Source organism: Palaemon carinicauda, chromosome 18 (genome assembly GCF_036898095.1).
Source record: "Palaemon carinicauda isolate YSFRI2023 chromosome 18, ASM3689809v2, whole genome shotgun sequence".
In the NCBI taxonomy this organism is placed as follows: Eukaryota; Metazoa; Arthropoda; class Malacostraca; order Decapoda; family Palaemonidae; genus Palaemon; species Palaemon carinicauda.
This window is the reverse complement of record NC_090742.1, coordinates 40578805-40600175: the sequence shown is the minus strand read 5'-3', so window position 1 is coordinate 40600175 and position 21371 is coordinate 40578805. Positions and strand designations below refer to the sequence as shown.

Here is a 21371-nt window from a genome sequence, read left to right as displayed (position 1 = left end):
TTACTATCATAATGGAGGTAATATAGGCAACACTTGAAGTACCAGGTAATAGTTTTCCCTCAAAAAATATTTTTCTAACATTTACAGTAACTTCACCTGTTACACAGTAGGAAGTGTGCCTTATTAAAACCAGATAGTATCCACTGCTTATGACTGTAAATAAAAAGGCTTTTAATGTTGGTAATTTCCTTGTAAATAGAGAGGATTATTATACTGTATGGCTTTATAGTAGCTTGAAGACTAGACTAGACAAATTGTATTGGAAATTGCTTCAGATTTATCAAAGATAATAACAATACCTCCTTGTAGATATGAGAGACCTGTCATTGCATGTAATCCTTCCAGATTGTAGTACGAGGATTTGACTGGCGAAATAAAATCAGCGTCCCTACATATACAGTTGCTAATGCTATGATAGCCAACACTTTGGACTCCCAAGCTACAGATAAGGCTGAAGAAAAAAGGGTTGAAATACTAGAGAATACCGATATTTTAAGGCTTGGCATTGACTAGAGTGCTTTTAATTTTGTGCCATATTTGTAGATAAGGTTGTAACAAAAGGCCTTTTACATAAGTGCTTTTAGGAGGTAAGGATGTTGTTAAACAATGACATATTTTTTCTAACTACGGCAGTACAGTATACAGTGTAGATTAACTTATTATTGCCATATGCACATCATCATATATGCAAAGCATTATTAACAAACTTTAGAGTACCGTATATGTTATTCAATTTTGCATCCAACTTGAAAGAAGGAAAATCCAATTGCTTTGAATGTTTGAATGTAAGGGTATTTTTTTGCATTTATCTGGATATTCTTTTTCTTTCGACATTGTTAGTCCACTTTATAGCAGGGTCAGCAGAGTCAATTCTCTTAATCTACTAAATTTCTTGAATCTTTTCCCCCCAATCCCACCTCACACATATCCTTCCTCGCCATATCCATCCATTTGATCTTTTGACCCCCACACTCTTCCCTATCACTTGTATGTCCTTGGCTCCCTTCATTGGTTCCACCGCAATTTTTGTTAAAGGGCAAGAGTATCTTAGACGAGCTTCCCTAGTCTTCTACTTTATATATTTGTCGGCCATAGTAACTCAAATGAGCTTCCCTAGTCTACTTTACATTACGTATAGTTTGCCAGCCATAGTAATTCAAGACAATCTTCCCTAGTCTTCTATAATTTTCTACACCTTCTTATATCTAAACTCTCCTTCCATTCCTGTAGTGAAAATTGCCGACCATAGTAACTGACAAACTTCCCTAGTCTTCTACTTTACATTGCATATAGTTTGCCAGCCATAGTAAGTCTAGACAAGTTTCCCTAGTCTTCAACAATTTCCCACACCTTTTGATATCTAAACTCTCCTTCCATTCCAATAGTGATAGCCATGTTGGTTTTTGCCAACAGTCCCTCCTCTTTCTTCTTAGGTGTAAGTTTCTGCCCCATGTATTAAGTGTCTGATAATTGTCTTAAAAATCCTCATTTTGAGCCTTAATAGCATTTTCTTGTCTTAAGTTACATCTCTCCCTTTTTGCTAAGATTCTTTCTCTCTTTCACTATCTTAGTACCTCCTTCCTGTCATTATTAATCATAAGTAGTAAAAATTATTGTTTGTTTTTTAGCACTATACCATCTGTCTTTACAATGTTCACCTTCAATCCTTTCCATTCTATAAACCTTTCTTGCAGTTCTTTTCCTCTTGTTTTCTATGATTAAATCATCACTTCCCAAAATTTGTCAGTTCCTTCATTCTTATGTCAGTGTCTATAACGACTAGGAACAAAAATGGACTCTGTTGATCCCTGATGGAAGCCAACCTCTACAGGGAATGCTTCTCCCCATATTTTGTCTGTACAGTGGATTGTGCCCTTCATTGATCGTACCAACTTTGGTACTCTTCTCTTTCTCTAACACCAGTAGACATTCTTGGTACCCTGTCATGTTACGTTTCAAGATTCACGAAACACATTTAAACTTTCTTGATTCCTTCTAGATATCTAGTCTTATTCTAAAAATAGCATTTACTGAGCCCTTCCCTTTTATAAGCCATAACTGCTGCTCATGCATATCTATCAACTTTCCTTCAGATGTTCTTTCTAGTATCTAGTATTATCTGTAGTTCCCACAGTTTAGCTTGTCTCCTTTTTGTTTAACTAGATATTCATTGTAATTTTGCTTTTATAATTGATCATAACTTTCTTTTGTTTTTTTTTATATAAAAGGTTGTATATTTACCTTTGTGCTTGTAATGAGGCAACAAACATTTCTTCTTGTGTGTAAATATCTTTGCTTAATGTAATTTTAACTTTACCTAGAGGAAAATAAGCTGTCAGAATTTTATATTTTCGTAAGAAACACACTGGTGTAGCACCATCTTGCGTCGCTGATAAAAATACGTTTCCCAGATTTAATATTCTGTGGAGCTATGTTAATAGCATTTTAAATACAGTACTATTTCATGGGTGAACTGGTTGTAGAATGACAAATGTTCTCTTGAGGTTTGATGAATCACAACAGATTTTGGGTTGGTAACTTCTTTGTAGATGATCTATTTCATTATATTATCAGGTATCACAGGATACCTACTTTTAGGCCTTTTACACATAATTTGATGGTACTGTTTTTTTTTTTTTTTTTTTTTCATCTCTGATTGATTAGTTGAGAGATTATCAAATGTACCTTATTTGGTGAAAAAAAAAATACATGTTGTTGCTGCAATTTGTGAAAAAATTCATCTTAAATCTTTTTACACCATTTTTTTTTATTAGAAATGAATGAGATCTATACACTTCTGTTTGAATTCTGATCTGTCTGTTATTTAAGCCCACATTCTATGATTCGTAAATGTTTTTTTGTTGAGATAACTATCCCATGTCTGCTTTGAAGGCCTTATATACTGCATTTTGGCTATTTATTTAGTCAGTAATTTGTTGCTTTATCCAGATTGTTGCAGCTCTTTCTCCTTGTCCTCATGGTACCAACTACAAATTTGTTTCTCATTAAGGTAACATATATGTTGTGTTAGCTCTTTAACATTTCAGACTTCAAAAATACTTCATCCTCCATTTCTAATTTGCAAGTCTCAGCATCTTCTTTGACAGCATTGTTATGTGATTAATGGATGCATGAAATCTGGGACACGTGGCCCAGCAAGACCAGGGTGCCTCTAGGGAGATAACCTCATTCTTGCAATATGGAAGAAGCCGTAGCCGAAAGATGAAAAGTAAGTGCAACTAAAAGTCGAAGAGGCATTGTAAATGCCATAGTAGCAGTGCACATTTCATTCTCTAAACATCTCTCCCACTGCTAATTTCCGGTAACCATAAGCTCGTGTGTGCTTTGTCAGTCTTCTCTTCCCCGATTATCATTTTACTAGGTTCCTCTTCAGACGATTCATTTGACTGATAAAAAATTAGTCTAAACTGAGTGGTACATGTAAAATAGTTTACCCTAATGGTTATGATTATACTGAATCACTATTATAGTTTACCCTAATGGCTGTGATTATACTGAATCACTATTACCTGTGGGGATCTTGATTGTTCAATTCTAGGCTGTACTAAAAGTTCTTTGTTACATAGAAAAAGGCTTGAACCCCAGTAACCCCGATAGGTGAGAGTTTATTGTGTTACATAGCACTTCTTCCTTTTGCAGCCATTGCCTTTATTTTTTTTTCTAAAGTTTTCTTAGTAGAATGATAGGGTAAAGAGATTCACACAAAGGTTCTAAATACCCTGCATCACTTTATCACTAGGAAAAGGTCCTGGCTAGCCTAATTTTAACAAATACGTACTGTACATGTACCAACAGTTTGTAAAAAGGTACTTTATTGAGAAACTGCAGCCATTAGGAAAAACAATCTTGAGCTATACCAGTCACTTATCTTGGGACATTTTATGATGGAAACTAATATAAACGATCTTATAATCAAAATTGATGGATTATTACTTGTTTCATTGAAAATTCAGTATGATTTAAAAAAAAAAAAACTAAAGCTAACTAGTTGAACACCCTTTCTGTATTTATGAAGAATACAGAATTACTGTAGCCTATAGGATTTTGATTTTAAATATTAGGTAGGGATCATAAATCCTCCCATTAAATTGCATAAATAGTCAGCTATGCAGTTAATATTATACACTACTTTAATCCTTAAAAGAATTATTTAAAACACAATAGAATTATAGATCATGTTTTTCAGTGCACAATGAACATTTGTGATTTTCCTATGATAGCTGTGTGCCTTAGATTTTAGTTAGAAATTACAAATAAATGAAATATATATATCATTGTAATATGCAAAATAAATGTTTAAAAGTTAAGAAGAACCAAATAGGCTGTAAACAATCGCAGCCAATAATAAAACCGCTGTTATTGTTTTCATTTAGGTTTTTATTCTAAATTTTCAAATACTTGTAAGTTGAGTTATTGTATGATGTCCTTGGAAGGACATAGGACGTTTTGTATGTATTTGGTTTGTGTAACAAATCCAGTTCCATAGCATGCTTAATAAAAACAAACTAGGCTACTGTGTATTACCTGCTTGAATAAATATTTCCATGTGTGTTTCATAGAACCAAGTTGATATTTGACGAGCAGCGAAATGTAAAGATCAGTCATGTAATTTAGGGTTGATTTAGTTTCTTCTGGACCTCTTTGTATAGGTGCTTCCTTTGTTTCTAGCTTCCACACAAACATAACGTTATCCATTAGAGTAATAACTCGTAATAGTAACTCCCTGCAAGTATTGTGCAGCAGTGTGTTGCTATTGTGATTATGAACTCGCACTTCTGTGATATCTGTAGCATTTATAAGTATTGGATACTATTACTGTGTCTAGTTACTTTTTGTCTTCAAAGAATGTGCAATACATAAAGAATTACATTTTAAGTTTCTTTGATGTATAATTGTATTTTTTCCCCATGTTGTAGAATTAAAATCAATGATATATTGTAGTTTTATTTAGCTGACTTTATTGTCTTTATTTGAAGTAAAAGTATTTTTACTGCTCTTGTGAATACTGTATATTTTCTTTATAGAATATGAATATTTTACCTACCCCAAAATTGCACTATTTGGAGAAGATAGATATGGTTAGCAACAAGATGTTAATTTATAAGCCATTTTCTATAAATTCCACACTCACAAAAAGCTTCAGGATACAAAACGGTGAAAGAACAAATATTCTGCACAAAAAATTCAGTAGGTAATAATGCTGTTTACAATGATAAACCCCCCTGTGGCCAAGGGGGCATAAAAACAATTAGAATAGCGCCAACTTATCCCTGCGTGTCGTAAGAGGCGACTAAAAGGGACAGGACGAAGGGGCTGGGAACCCCATCTCCTGTATTATAATCCTGTGAGACATCAAAGAAGTGGAGCTGGGGGGAGAGTGACTGCTCCCCGCACTCTAGTTTTGGGGTGTTTGAATGTGCGTGGATGTAGTACAATAGAGAGTAAAAGATGTGAGATTGGAAGTATGTTTAGGAATAGAAGGATGGATATATTGGCTTTGTGTGAGACAAAGGGAAAGGTGAAGTGATGTTTGGTGAAATGTCTGGTAGCGTGTCTGGGATTGAAAGGGGAAGAGCAAGAGAAGGTGTGGCTTTATTACTGAGTGAATGGATGACAGGTAAAGTAGTGGAATGGAAGGAGATGATATCTAGGTTAATGTGGGTAAGGGTTAGGTTGGGTAGGGAATGTTGGGCTTTTGTCAGTGTGTATGGGCCAGGTTGTGAGAAAAGTGAAGAGCGGAATGAGTTCTGGTATGAATTAACTAGGTGTGTAGAAGGACTGGGTAGAAGGCATTATATAGTTGTCATGGGTGACTTAAATGCTAGAGTGGGCGCTGGAGAGGTAGAAGGTGTCATTGGGAAGAATGGCGTACCAGGTGAAAATGAGAGTGGTGAGAGACTGGTAGATATGTGTGTTGAGCAAGAGATGGTGATAAGTTCCAGCTTTTTCAAAAAGAAAGATAAAAACAAGTATACATGGGTAAGAGTGGCAAAAGGAAGAGTAGTAGAAAGGGCATTAATGGATTATGTGTTGATAAGTAAAAGAATGTTTGGAGGATTGAAAGACGTGCACGTGTTTAGGGGTATGGCTAAAGGTATGTCTGATCATTTTTTGGTGGAAGGAAAATTAATTGTAGCAAAATAATGGTGGAATAGAATAGGTGGATGTAAAAGGGAGCTAGTGAGGGTTAAAGAGCTAATAAAACCGGGGGTAAAAAGTAAATATCAAGAAAGGATGAAAATGGCATATGATAGTGTGAAAGTAAGATAAACGGGTAATTTAGAGGAGGAGTGGAAGTTAGTAAAAGAAAATTTTGTAGGGATTGCAAGTGATGTGTGTGGCAAGAAGTTTGTTGGAGGCAACATGAAGGGCAGTGAATGGTGGAATGAAGGAGTGACGGTAAAAGTGGAAAAGAAAAAGAGGGCTTTTGAAGAAAGGCTGCAGACTAATAGTGTAGAGAAGTATGAAAGATATAGAGAAAAATGTGGAAGTAAAGCGCAAGGTAAGTGAGGCAAAGAGGGCAGCTGACCTGAGGTGGGGTCAGGGATTGGGTCATTCATATGAAGAGAATAAGTAGTTTTGGAAAGAAGTGAAGAGTAAGGAAGGCTGGTTCAAGAATTGAAGAGACAGTGAAAGATGGAAATGGAAGGTTGTTAAAAGGAGAGGAGGCAAGGAAAAGGTGGGCGGAATATTTTGAAAGTTTACTGAATGTTAAGGATAATAGGGAGGCAGATATAATTGCTGTTGCAGGTGTTGAGGTGCCGTTGATGGGAGATGAGAATGAGAGAGAGATTACAAGAGAGGAAGTGAGGAGAGCACTAGATGAAACAACAGTAGGAAAAGCATCTGGTATGGATGGTGTGAGGGCTGAGATGTTGAAGGAAGGGGGTGTGACTGTACTTGAATGGTTGGTGAGATTGTTTAATGTGTGTTTTGTGTTGTCAATGGTACCATTAGATTGGGTTTGTACGTGTATTGTACCACTATATAAGGGTAAGGGAGATGTGCATGAGTGTTGTAATTCCAGGGGTATTAGTTTGTTGAGTGTGGTGGGAAAAGTGTATGGTAGAATACTGATTAATAGAATTAAGGATAAAACAGAGAATGCAATCTTAGAAGTACGGGGTGGTTTTAGAAGAGGTAGGGGTTGTATGAATCAGATTTTTACAGTTAGGCAGATATGCGAGAAATATTTAGCAAAAGGTAAGGAGGTGTATGTTGCATTTATGGATCTGGAGAAAGCGTATGATAGAGTTGATATGGAAGCAATGTGGAATGTGATGAGGTTATATGGAGTTGGTGGAAGGTTGTTGCAAGCAGTGAAAAGTTTCTACAAAGGTAGTAAAGCATGTGTTAGGATAGGAAATGGAGTGAGCAATTGGTTTCCGGTGAGAGTGGGGCTGAGACAGGGCTGTGTGATGTCGCCGTGGTTGTTTAAGTTGTATGTTGATGGAGTGGTGAGAGAGGTGAATGCTCGAGTGCTTGGATGAGGATTGAAACTGGTAGACGAGAATGACCATGAATGGGAGGTAAATCAGTTGTTGTTTGCAGATGATACTGTACTGGTTGCAGACGCAGAAGAGAAGCTTGGCCGATTAGTGACAGAATAGTGTAAGAGAAGGGAGTTGAGAGTTAATGTGGGTAAGAGTAAGGTTATGAGATGTACGAGACGGGAGGGTGGTGCGAGGTTGAATGTCATGTTGAATGGAGTTACTTGAGGAGGTGGATCAGTTTAAGTACTTTGGGTCTGTTGTTGCAGCAAATGGTAGAGTGGAAGCAGATGTACGTCAGAGAGTGAATGAAGGATGCAAAGTGTTGGGGGCAGTTAAGGGAGTAGTAAAAAATAGAGGGTTGGGTATGAATGTAAAGAGAGTTCTGTATGAGAAAGTGATTGCACCAACTGTGATGTATGGATCGGAGTTGTGGGGAAAGAAAGTGACGGAGAGACAGAAATTGAATGTGTGTGAGATGAAATGTCTCAAGAGAGCGAGCTAGAAATAGGAATGAATGGCAAGCGATTGTGGCGCAGTTCCGGTAGGCTCTGCTGCTTCCTCCGATGCCTTGGAAGACTGCGGAGGCAGCAGCAGTAGGGGATTCAGCATTATGAAGCTTCATCTGTGGTGGATAATGTGGGAGGGTGGACTGTGGCACCCCTAGCAGTACCAGCTGAACTCGGTTGAGTACCTTGTCAGGCTGGGAGGAAAGTAGAGAGGAGAGGTCCCCTTTTCTGTTTCATTTGTTTGATGTCGGCGACCCCCCAAAATTGGGGGAAGTGCCTTGGTATATTGTATTTATGTACAATGATAAAGGAAAGCAGATCCAGGAAAGCAGATCCAAAATAAATTCCTTTGGAGTGATGTGGAACACAATAAGTATTTTAATACCAGTAAAAACAGGGTGTTAGGATACTACTGTACTATAGTACACCAAACAAGTACTTGACATCAAAGGCTTTAAAAAATATTATTGAATAGCCTAATGAGGGTAGATTTTTCTAAGACTGCTTATACATTCAATTTAAAAAAAAAAAAAACTGAATAGTCTATTGAGGGTAGACTTTTTAAGACTGCATATATATTCAATTTAAAAATCAAACACCTCCAAGGGAAGGAACACAAACCTTGCACACTATAATTCAGCCCCAAATCTCATCCATTACTGATTTGGACTTCCCCCTACTCTTTCTTTTACCCACATACTACACATTCATCCACTCACCATCTAGATAAATTCTGTCAATTTATTTGAAGAAAATCTTCCAGTTTGGGTACATTTACTTGGCCATCACTGGATGACCTGGAGTTTCATGGACTGCATTTGTTTAAGCACATTACGATGTAGTGTTTCAGTGCGCTGTACGGATTATGACGGGGAATTTAGTGATGTCCCTTCAATCCATAGGATACCAACTTCCATTGTAATTTCTTTACTTTTATATTGGTATCAAACCTCTTTCAACTTTTGCACCTTCATACTAAATGGTCTCAGAAATTAGCTTGCTGGTCACTTGAATAAACTACTTACTGCCTTGGTGAAATTAGTGAGCTTCTCCATCTCATCTCAGCTTACTGATTCACATTATCAAAATTACACATAAGTAACAAAATCAGTTAAAATTTAATGTTAAACCTAAGGTACATCAACTGGGCAATACTAACCACATTAGTGTAAATATAATGAAGTAGTCAGTCGTTATGACATTGTATTATGCCCTTAATTCACACAAAAGTTTCTTCATTCAAAATAATGCTTAATAGATTATCAGCATGCAAATTATTTATGGACTTCTAAAAATACAACAGTATACTGTACTGTATACTAACATAAGCTTTAACCTAATTTTGTGATAGTTTAATAAAGAAATGGTTTCATAATTAGGCATAACTTTATTCGGAAATGAGGTGAAACTTTGACAATCTATAAACAGTGATGAGAAAGATAATCACATGAAAATTTCTATCGTGTTCAAGTGAAGATGAACTAAAAATAACTGCAATAAATTAATTTATATCCATTTAGCTTTACTGTGTTTTAAAACATCAGGTGAGGAGGGGAACCTAGGAAATTCTACACCAATTTAAAGACATTGTTGAATGTCCAGATCAACAAAACGTTTTATACCAATATATAACATTGTTGAATGTCCAGATCAACATAACGTTTTATACCAATATATAACAATTAAGATACGTACTTGAGGGACTTAAATGGAAGGATATCTTAGAAAGGACCGCAACATTGCGGAAAATTAAAAGGAAATTAATAATGACAACATATCAATTATGCAGCACTCATCGCTTGTTTAAGCTTGATCATCTCCCTTAAGTTGTTTTGGCTTTCTGACATGCTGCGTTCCAGGTATTCTTTGTTCGACTGTGAAAAGAAGTTGAATTGATTAGTCAGGTAGTGTCATGTTTCATAGAATTTTATTACTAACAATGAGCCCATTTTAAGGTCATAATCATCCCAGATGTTTAAATCCTTCTTCAGAATAAAGAGCAATCAATCCACAGGTCCTAAGCAACCATGAGTATTCTTATCCTTTGATCCATGAGGTGTGAGAAATTAGGTTGGGAAGGAAATATTTACATCATAAATAAGGTTGGTTAAATTTTGTTTTCAACATAATTTTACACAATAAACCAATTGTTTATAATTAGCTAGATTACAAATTTGTAAAGAGAATTGTGCTGCAACAAAGTAACAAATTCTAAATGTACAGCAATTTGTATTTTTCCTAGCTATACCAAGCCGAGTCCTTTAAAATAGAGGATATGTCTTTAGAGGAGCTTTAATAGCTGTTGAGCTATTTAACGTGGTAGTTAACGTCAGGTGGCAAGTGCGAATGAACAGTTCCCCCCCCCCCCCCCCCCTTTCCTGACAATGATTCTTTTGCTCAGGATTAAGAGTGATGGTCGAGATGAAAATTTCAACTTTAAAGGACTCGGATTTGCCTAGCTATGAAAATCAGAGTTTTGAACTGATACACCACTCTGGTGAGGAAAACAGAGGAAAATCTAAGAGGATTGATGGATAAATACTTGTAAGCAAGCATCCTTCAGATCCACAGAAAGCATGAGGTTTCCTTCTCTAATGCAAGTCACTACAGTACCTACCATTTCCATCCTGAACAAACTAGTTCTGTGGGGACAGGTCGATGATCGGTCTCCAGACCACAGTTGAGTTCTCCACCAAAAAGAGTTCATTGTAGAAGCCAGATATGTCTCGAAAAACTTCAAGCTCAACTTTTCACAACATACCTTACACCTATACTACAAGGCCAGAGTTTTCAGTGATGGATTTAGGATGAGTTGAGAACACTACTGGTCTGAAATGGTAGCAAGTAACCATCCCAATGACACTCTCTACACAAGCTTACCCCTGTTTAACTGCCAAGATTTCCGATGACATGACAGGTATCCTCCTACTTCAGGAAGTAAGAGGAAGTACACCAACTTAACATTCACCTCTTCCTACCACCCTGAAATGGCCAGGTAGAGGGTCTCAAAATTGTTATTATTTTCTAGCTATACAAACCCGAGTCCTTTTGTAGGGATTATGCTTTAAAAGTGAAATCTGAACAGCCGTTGAATCGTTCAATGAGCAGGTAAACGACAGGCGGGAGCGAGGAGCATCCGCCCCTTACCCGTCAAAGCCTCTTCACTTATAACCTTTGGGCTCAAGACTGACAGTGATGGTTGAGGGATGTTCAATATAAAGTACTCAGGTTTGTATCACTATGAAAAATATAAATGACTTTAAAAATTAGTGACTTGTTCCTACTCAGATACAAACCCTTGTCCTCTATGTAGAAAGACTCGTTACTTGGTGGATCGGCAGTCCCTCTAGAACCTAACTGGAAGGTTCTTGTTCTTCCCTGGAAATGTCAACTACCTTGTCCCATACGGCATACAGGAACAAAGATAACTCCAGCAACCTTTTATCTGCCTATCATTGGGATGAATAGGCTGATAACATCTGTCCTTTAAAAAAGGATTGGTACATGGTCAAAGGATGGATTTCTTTCCTCCAGGGGATCACAGTCTGGAATAATATACCTGCCCCATGATGACCAAAGGGATATTATATATTCCACCATTCTCCCACTTTGTCCAGGGAGGATGAATGAAGGAGAACTTCTCGAGATTGTACAGAATGGAGCTCAGAAGTGTAGACTACCAGCATCAAGTCGGATCCAACAAGCAAAGCTTCGTCCCTAAGAAAGGAACAGCAAGAATGGAGAAGAACCACTTATTTTACCTCCATTTCTTACATCTATATGTTGTTACCATAGACAAAATCCTTACCGTCCTGTACGAGGTCTGGGCTAGCTACACCCCTACTTGAATAACCACCACAAGACCAAGCACCAAGGCTTCCAGAGTCTTGTGGGTACATGCACACCCCAGGCCAACTACAAAATTCCTCTTAGAGACAAGGGTGGAGCCTAGCCCTGATTTCACGATTTCTGGTCCTAACTGGAAGCTAGACTATAGGCAGTTGAGGTGTATGCATTACTGATTGACTACGAAAGTTAAAAAGACATCATGGTTCTTTCCTGGTTCTGCCCATGCTGAGGAAGAGTGACACTCAGGACTGAGGTGTCGGGTCTTCTTCGTGCAGCAATGCTGAGCCCTCATAGGGAAAAAGGTCTCTCTTTTTTTTTTTTCCACAACACTCCACACTTCACATAGAGACAGGATGGAGAAGAGTTTTGCCAAGTGCCCCGGCACTTGACCAAGAAGCTACCACACCTCTTAAGAGTGGAAGACTATGGAAGAGAGAACTTGTCCCTTGCCTAAACTTTTCGCCTATTAAGGCAGCAGAGACAGTTTTGCACATCAAACCTTTAACTTAACTGAAGTCTTCTCAAAGCTTCAGTCAAGGTACCAAGAACGGTACTATTAATATTATTATTATTACTTGCTAGCTACAACCCTAGTTGGAAAAGCAGGATGCTGTAAGCCATAAGGGCTTCAAGGAAAATAGCCCAATAAGGAAAGGAAATAAATTTCATGAGAAATAATGAACAATTCATACAAAATATATTAAGATTAATAACTTTAAAATAGAACTGTCATATATAAAACTATAAAAAGAGACTTATGGTAGCCTGTTCACCAAAAAATCATTCACTACAAGTTTGAACTTCCGATGTTTCACCGATTCACCTGCCTGATTATGAAGATCATTCTACAATCTGGTCACAGTAGCTGCCACAAAAGCACCTGAAGCAGTGTACTGTATGCATTACTTAAGGATCTTTGTAGCATCCACTTGACCCCGAGGTGCACTCACCTTTCCGCCTCTACTATACCTCCCTCCCATCTTCCTTTCTTCTACTTGGTTCGCCAACCTCCTAATTTAAGGTACAACTGTAGGGCCTTCCCTCATTTCCCATTGGTACTGAATGGCCTCCTTATGGCCTAATTTCTTAAATCTAATCCAATTCTACAAGAGCAGAGTTCCTACAGCCTTAAAGCCTAGCAGGATAGATAAACCTCTAGGTAAAGAAAAGTTATTCTTCCCACTAAATGAAAACATATCTTCCATAAAGGAGATTGAGTGGTTGAATTTGCTAGGGTATGACTGAGGTGAGCAGGACCTAAAATGCCTAAAGGAAAATAACTTCTATCAGAGATTGCAGTCACTACATAAAAAATAAAAGATGAATGTTGACTGCATACGCAGTCCATCCAAACAATTTATGTTAAACTTATGGTCAATTCTAGTGGATTCCTTCAACTCTTTGGATATAGGTGGAGAGAAGCCAATTACCTTCATCTTTCTATTTATTCTTTCCTTTCAAAACCATCACTTTGGTCCTCATCTCTTTTTCTTTCATACTTCACTTGTTACCTTTGGCTGCTCTCTCTATTGATGCCCTATGGTAAGTAACATTCTGCTTTCTAATATGTTTGCAGCTTGGTTTGTATCAATAAAAATGACATAATAGACTCGGCCCTTGGCTATCCTTTCAGACATGGAAATCACCAGATACACTCAAGAGGTCCGAAGATATGTCCTAGACCCAGACAACTGACTAACGGGGCAGTTTTCAATCATTCCCATCAGTAAATATTTGCCCACCTTATAATTACAATGAAATAATTTAATCCCACCTTCTAATTACAGTAAAATTGTCTAATAAGAGAATTATCACCTATATTTCCTAGACAGATTAAATCTTTAGTAATGATAATAGGTTTGAAATTCATATGAACACAATGTACTTTATACCAAAATGATATTTTAATTATAAAATAAATTTTTGAATATACTTACCCGGTGAATATATAATAGCTGCTGCTCAGCGGCTCGACAGAAAACACACTCAAAAACTCGCGAGCGATCGCTATGAAGGTTGCGGGTGTGCCCACCAGCGCCAACTATCGGCCAGATACCACTCTTGCATGTAAACAAACCCTTCAATTCTTCTCGTCCCGCTGCGTCTCTATTGGGGAGGAAGGGAGGGCCTTTAATTTATATATTCACCGGGTAAGTATATTCAAAAATTTATTTTATAATTAAAATATCATTTTTAAATATTTAACTTAGCCGGTGAATATATAATAGCTGATTCACACCCAAGGCGGTGGGTAGAGACCAGAGTTAATTAAGTTTACAGCGTATATGCTAAGAGTGTTTGACAGTTATCAATATAACAAAACCAAAATATATAGGTACCTGGTAAGGAAGTTGACTTAGACGATTACTCTGCCTTGTAAGTCTGTCTTCCTCACGAAGCCCAGCAATCCTCTTAGGATGCTGAAAGACTCCCAGGAGCTGAAGTATGAAGGGTTGCAACCCATACTAACAGGACCTCATCAAACCCCTAATCTGGGCGCTCTCAAGAAATGACTTTGACCACCCGCCAAATCAACCAAGATGCGAAAGGCTTCTTAGCCTTCCGTACAACCCATAAAAAACAATATTAAAAACATTTCAAGAGACAGATTAAAAAGGATATTGGAATTAGGGAAGTGTAGTGGTAGAACCCTCACCCACTACTGCACTCGCTGCTACGAATGGACCCAGTGTGTAGCAGTCCTCGTAAAGAGTCTGGACATCTTTCAAGTAAAATGACGCGAACACTGACTTGCTTCTCCAAAAAGTTGCGTCCATGATACTTTGCAGAGATCTATTTTGCTTGAAGGCCACGGAGATTGCTATAGCTCTAATTTCGTGCGTCTTAACCTTAAGCAAAGATTGGTCTTCCTCACTCAAGTGGGAATGAGCTTCTCGTATTAAAAATCTGATAAAATATGACAAAGCATTCTTTGACATAGGTAAGGATGGTTTCTTAACCGAACACCATAACGCTTCAGATTTACCTCGTAATGGCTTAGTACGAGCTAAATAGAACTTAAGAGTTCTAACGGGACATAACACTCTTTCCAGTTCGTTGCCTACGATCTCTGATAAGCAAGGAATATCAAAAGATTTAGGCCAAGGACGAGAAGGCAGTTCATTCTTGGCCAGGAAACTAAGTTGAAGAGAACAAGTGGCTTTTTCTGTAGAAAAGCCGATGTTCTTACTGAAAGCATGAAGTTCACTGACTCTTTTAGCCGAGGCCAAGCAAACCAGGAAAAGAGTCTTAAGAGTGAGATCCTTCAGGGAGGCTGAATGTAATGGCTCAAACCTGTCTGACATGAGGAACCTTAGGACCACGTCTAAGTTCCATCCAGGAGTAGCCAAACGACGTTCCTTAGAGGTTTCAAAAGACTTAAGGAGATCTTGTAGATCTTTATTGTTGGAAAGATCTAAGCCTCTATGCCGGAAGACCGAAGCCTACATGCTCCTGTAGCCCTTGATCGTGGAGGCTGAAAGGGAGCGAACTTTTCTCAGGTGTAAGAGAAAATCAGCGATTTGGGCTACAGAGGTACTGGACGAGGATACAGATGCTGACTTGCACCAGTCTCGGAAGACTTCCCACTTCGATTGGTAAACTATAATGGTAGAAGCTCTCCTCGCTCTTGCAATTGCACTGGCTGCCTCCTTCGAAAAGCCTCGAGCTCTAGAGAGTCTTTCGATAGTCTGAAGGCAGTCAGACGAAGAGCGGGGAGGCTTTGGTGTACATTCTTTACGTGGGGCTGACGTAACAGATCTACTCTTAGAGGAAGACTTCTTGGAAAGTCTACCAGCCATCGAAGTACATCGGTGAACCATTCTCTCGCGGGCCAGAGGGGAGCAACTAACGTCAACCTTGTCCCTTCGTGAGAGGCGAACTTCTGCAGTACCTTGTTGACAATCTTGAATGGTGGGAATGCACATAGGTCCAGATGAGACCAATCTAGAAGAAATGCGTCTATGTGTATTGCTGCTGGGTCTGGGACTGGAGAGCAATAGATTGGAAGTCTCTTGGTCATCGAGGTTGCAAAGAGGTCTATGGTGGGTTGACCCCAAGTCGCCCAAAGACTCTTGCACACGTCCTTGTGGAGGGTCCATTCCGTAAGAATTACCTGACCCCTCCGACTGAGGCAGTCTGCTAAGACGTTCAAGTCACCCTGGATAAACCTCGTTAACAGGGAGATGCCTCGATCTCTTGACCAAATGAGCAGGTCCCTTGCGATCTCGTACAGCGTCAGGGAGTGGGTGCCTCCTTGCTTGGAAATGTATGCCAAGGCTGTGGTATTGTCGGAGTTGATCTCTACCACCTTGTTTCGAAGGAGACTCTCGAAGTTCATCAAGGCCAGGTGGACTGCCAAAAGCTCCTTGCCGTTGATGTGCATGCTCCTCTGACTTGAGGTCCACAGACCTGAGCATTCCCGACCGTCCAGGGTCGCACCCCAACCCAAATCCGACGCGTCCGAGAATAGTACGTGGTTTGGGTTCTGAACTGCTAGGGAAAGTCCCTCTCTCAGACTGATATTGTCGTTCCACCAATTCAGGCATGCCTTTACTGGTTCGGAGATCGGGATTGAGACCGTCTCTAACGTCTTGTCCTTTTTCCAGTGAAAAGCTAGATGGAACTGGAGAGGTCGAAGGTGTAGCCTTCCTAGCGAGACAAACTGCTCCAGGGATGATAGAGTTCCTACTAGACTCATCCAATTCCTGACTGAGCAACGTTCTCTCTTCAACATCAGTTGGACTTTGAGCAGGGCTTGCTCTATTCGGGGGGCAGACGGAAAAGCCCGAAAAACTGGACTGCGAATCTCCATCCCTAAATACAGTATAGTTTGGGATGGAATCAGCTGGGACTTTTCCAGGTTGACCAAAAGTCCCAATTCCTTGGTCAGATCCAATGTCCAATGAAGATCCTGCAGACAGCGATGACTGGACGAGGCTCTGAGAAGCCAGTCGTCCAAGTATAGGGAGGCTCGGATTCCCGATAAATGGAGGAATTTTGCTACATTCCTCATAAGCCTCGTAAACACGAGAGGAGCAAGACTTAGGCCAAAGCACAGGGCCCGAAACTGGTAAACCACATTGTTGAAAACAAACCTCAGAAAAGGTTGGGAATCTGAGTGTATGGGGATGTGGAAGTATGCGTCTCTTAGGTCGAGAGAGACCATCCAGTCTCCCTTTCTGACCGCTGCTAAGACTGATTTCGTGGTCTCCATGGTGAACTTTGTCTTCGTAACAAAGACGTTGTGTGCACTGACGTCTAGCACCGGTCTCCAACCTCCTGTCTTCTTCGGTACTAGGAAGAGACGGTTGTAAAACCCCGGTGATTGAAGGTCCGAGACTTTCACCACCGCTCCCTTCTCTAGCAAAAGAGACACTTCTAGTTTCAGGGCTTGTCTCTTTGACTCCTCTCGGTACCTGGGAGAGAGGTCGATGGGGGAAGTCGCTAGAGGAGGTTTGCGTACAAATGGAATTTTGTACCCCTCTCTGAGCAACCTCACAGATTGTTGGTCTGCGCCCCTCTTCTCCCAGGCTTGCCAGAAGTTCTTGAGTCTGGCTCCTACTGCTGTCTGAGGCTGCGGGCAGTCAGACTCTGCCACGTGAGGACTTGGCTCCTCTCTTCTTTCCTCTCTTTCCCTCGGCACGAGTACTTCCCCTGCTGGGAGCTCTGCCACGAAAGGGCGGAATAAAACTGGACGCCGGAGTGTCTATCCTAGGTCTTGCAGAAAAGGATGTTGAAGGAGTCCCTTTGCGAGCAGAGGACGCAACCAAGTCATGGGTGTCCTTCTGCACGAGTGAAGAAGCTATGTCCTTAACCAAATGTTCCGGGAACAAAAACTTAGATAAGGGAGCAAAGAGCAGTTCAGATCTTTGACAGGGAGTAACTCCTGCCGACAGAAAAGAGCAAAGGGACTCTCGCTTCTTTAGGACTCCCGACGTAAAAGAGGAGGAGAGCTCATTGGAACCATCGCGGATGGCTTTATCCATACAGGACATAATAAGTACGGAGACATCTCTATCAGCCGATGAGATTTTCCTACTTAAGGCTCCCAAACACCAGTCAAGGAAGTTGAAAACTTCTAAGGCTCTATAAATGCCTTTCAGCAGATGGTCAAGGTCCGAGGAGGACCAACTAATCTTCGAGCGTCTCATGGCTAGGCGGCGGGGAGAGTCTACAAGGCTTGAGAAGTCGCCCTGGGCAGAGGCAGGGACTCCCAAGCCGAGAACTTCTCCCATGGCATACCAGACGCTCGATCTAGACGAGAGTTTAGATGGAGGGAAGGCAAAGGCCGTCTTCCCCAAACTCCTCTTGGTTTCCAACCAGTCGCCTAAAAGCCGTAAAGCTCTCTTGGATGAGCGAGAGAGCACAAGTTTTGTAAAGGCTGGCATGTCAGCAGGTACGCCCAAAACAAACTCAGACGGCGGCGAACGAGGAGCAACAAAGACGAAGTGATCGGGAAACAACTCCTTAAAAATTAACATGACTTTCTTAAAGTCCATTGATGGAGGAACTGTTCTGGGTTCGTCTACATCTGAAGGATGATCCTCAGGCTGAGGGTCAGCAACGTCCTCATCTGAAGGATCCTCATCTGAAGGATCCTCATCTGACAACTGCTGAGAAACAAGCAAAGGGGTTGGCAATGCTTGACACGCAGCATCCACACGCACTGGTGCATTAGTAGCGGACCAGGACGCAACGTCATGTAACTACTTGACAGTCTGTGAACTGTCAACAACAACAGGTGCGTGAGGACGCACGGCGTCCACTCGAGACTGTTTTGACTGCCTAGTCTGAGCAGTCAAAACAACTCTAGACTGCGGTGGTTGACGCTCAGCGTCAAAACAAGTCAACTCCGATGGTTGGCGAACGTCCTGAACGTCAACAGGAGCATTAGTAAGTGGCCTAACGTCCAAATGCGGCTGAAAATCCACACGAGGCCGCATCAAGTGAGGCTCTACATAACGTGACTGACGTGAGTTGGCTACGCCAACGTCAACAGGACGCACAAAGGTTCGTTTGGGCGGCTGAAGGCCAGGATCTCGATGAGATAAACGGCTAGGCTCAACGGGAACCTTATCGGCAGAATAATCTTCCATAAGGGAGGCGAGCTTAGTCTGCATGTCCTGCAGTATAACCCATTTAGGGTCCACGGGAATGGGTGCGGTAAACGACGGGGTTAACGTCTGAGACGGCACAACCTTGCCTACACCAAGACTTTCTGAGCCTGTGTAACGTTGCTGCTTAGGCGGCGAGCAGTCATCCGATGACTGCAATGGGTCAGAACTGTCCCAATGACTACATCCAGGACGCTGGACCTGTCCTGAAGGGACCGACTTTCGCTTAAGGGGTCTAGAAACCTTGCTCCACGGTTTCTTATGCGAAAAGCCTTCGGAAGACGAGGAGAAAATGGGCTCTCTCGTCTTATGGTAGGGGCGATCTTGGTGAGATACGCCTGATACCATAGAGGGAACGTCTGTTCGCTGATCAAGGCCTCTCGAACCCATAAGTCGTACGACATTACTTCTCCCCTGGGCTTGGGAGCTTGCAAGAGGTCTCGGACTAGGTGAACGACAGGCACAAACAGACGAACCCTCGGTCGCAACACTGTTCACAACACTTTGCGCACTAATCACTTTCCCACTATTTTCCGCTGTGGCACTCTGACACTTAAGCTCTTTAACGTCAGCCATGAGTTGATTACGATCAGTTGCTAACGCTTCAACTCTTTCCCCCAAGGCATGAATAGCACGTAACATGTCTTGCATAGATGGTTCCTGAGTGCCAGAAGGGGGGTTAGGTACAACCACTACAGGGGAAGGATTAGGTTCAGGGGCATGTGGAGAGGAAAAATCTACAGACCTAGAGGAACTCCTCCTTACCCTATCTCTCTCTAGCCTACGTGCATACTTATCGTATTCGAGCCAATCGAATTCCGAAAGGCCCACGCATTCCTCACACCGATCTCCCAATTGACAGGTTTTACCCCGACAATTGGAACAAACAGTATGTGGGTCGAGAGATGCCTTTGGAAGACGCCTATTACAGTCCCTAGCATTACACTTACGAAATCTAGGTACTTGTGAAGGGTCAGCCATTTTGAATTAGTCAAAGAAAGTCCAAAAAACAATCCAAGTCATCAACAATTAAATCTGTTCAATAAAGAGTTCAAGAGTTTAAGTTGAGGAAAAACACCTGCACAGCGAAAGCTCAAACCAAAATGAAGTACTTCACCAAATATGTTGAGAAAACTCCAGGTTACACAGCGAGTATTGATACGTCTTGTCGTCAAGGTCGACAGAGAAGAATTGAAGGGTTTGTTTACATGCAAGAGTGGTATCTGGCCGATAGTTGGCGCTGGTGGGCACACCCGCAACCTTCATAGCGATCGCTCGCGAGTTTTTGAGTGTGTTTTCTGTCGAGCCGCTGAGCAGCAGCTATTATATATTCACCGGCTAAGTTGAATATTTAAAAACTTGGTTTGATACAGTTTCCATCATAGTTTCACTATTACTTTGTGCATTCTTAATTTAGTTTTGCAAATAGATCTGTATCTTTGCTTTTAATTCTTTTTTTTTTTAAGTATTTGCTTTATAGTCCTTTCACAGACTTTATAACCTTATTTTACTTCCTGAACATATTACCAAACTTACCTGTAAGGTTGAAATCTTTTCATTGCACTTGGCCACTTTAGCCTTCAGATTGGTGCGCACCATTGGGATATCCGTAAGTAAAAACATACGTCCAACACCCTCATATACACGTGTGCTTTCTCCTAAGCTCTGCAAAATACAAAAAAATCCTGGTACAATGCCTGAAAAACTTGAACTTATTTCATAACATGCAATGGTTTACCATAATACTAAAATAAGGATTAGAAATTGGAAAAGTTTAAAATATCATACCTAACTTCCAATGACCAACTCTATGGATGGTATTTTTATAATAAACACTATTATTTTGTTTTGGTACAGAGTCAATGATAGTTATGTTTAAGATCAGACAATTATTCAATGTTTATCTGAACTTGCCCAAAGATCTGGTGTTTAGTAATTTTGTCTCCATCCAAACTAGTTATCTCCATATACCAATATTTTCTTTCCAAATCTACTGGCTCCTGACCAAACTGGGACTCAATGTCACTTACATCAGATCCTCCAAGTTCTCTCATATTTTTATTCATTAAACGGTTCTATGAGAAAAAAAAACTTTCGACTGCTTCTCTTAATTCTGCAGTGTGCGTATATGTGTATTCAATAATAATTCTAGACAACCGATGAGTCAAGATCTCATATCAAGTCACTGTCAAAGGTCTTAACACATTCTCAATTTACTAGCTCAATATTTTGGTTCTTAATGACTAAAAACTAAAAATTTTACAATAATTTGTATTTTGCCTAGCTATACAACCCTGGGTCATCTAAATGGTCACTCTTAATGTCAATTTTCTACAACCAGACAAAAAGAAAAAAACAGGGTCCAATTATAACTAATAGGTTACCTG

At 40.3% G+C, this 21371-nt stretch overlaps 2 protein-coding genes across 2 annotated transcripts in view; one reads left to right on the top strand and one right to left on the bottom strand.

Moving 5' to 3' along the window:
- Positions 1-9552, top strand: part of LOC137657794 (oxidoreductase HTATIP2-like) — a 52946-nt gene extending 43394 nt beyond the window's left edge. The window contains exon 4 of the mRNA XM_068392316.1: positions 346-9552. Coding sequence (XP_068248417.1) covers positions 346-513 — 168 coding nt within the window. The 3' untranslated portion in view covers positions 514-9552. The remainder of the gene's footprint in view (positions 1-345) is intronic.
- Positions 9388-21371, bottom strand: part of Pfdn1 (prefoldin 1) — a 51898-nt gene continuing 39914 nt past the window's right edge. Inside the window, exons 3-4 of the mRNA XM_068392318.1 lie at positions 20521-20649; positions 9388-9894 (exon numbers count right to left, since the gene is read on the bottom strand). Coding sequence (XP_068248419.1) covers positions 9802-9894; positions 20521-20649 — 222 coding nt within the window. The 3' untranslated portion in view covers positions 9388-9801. The remainder of the gene's footprint in view (positions 9895-20520; positions 20650-21371) is intronic.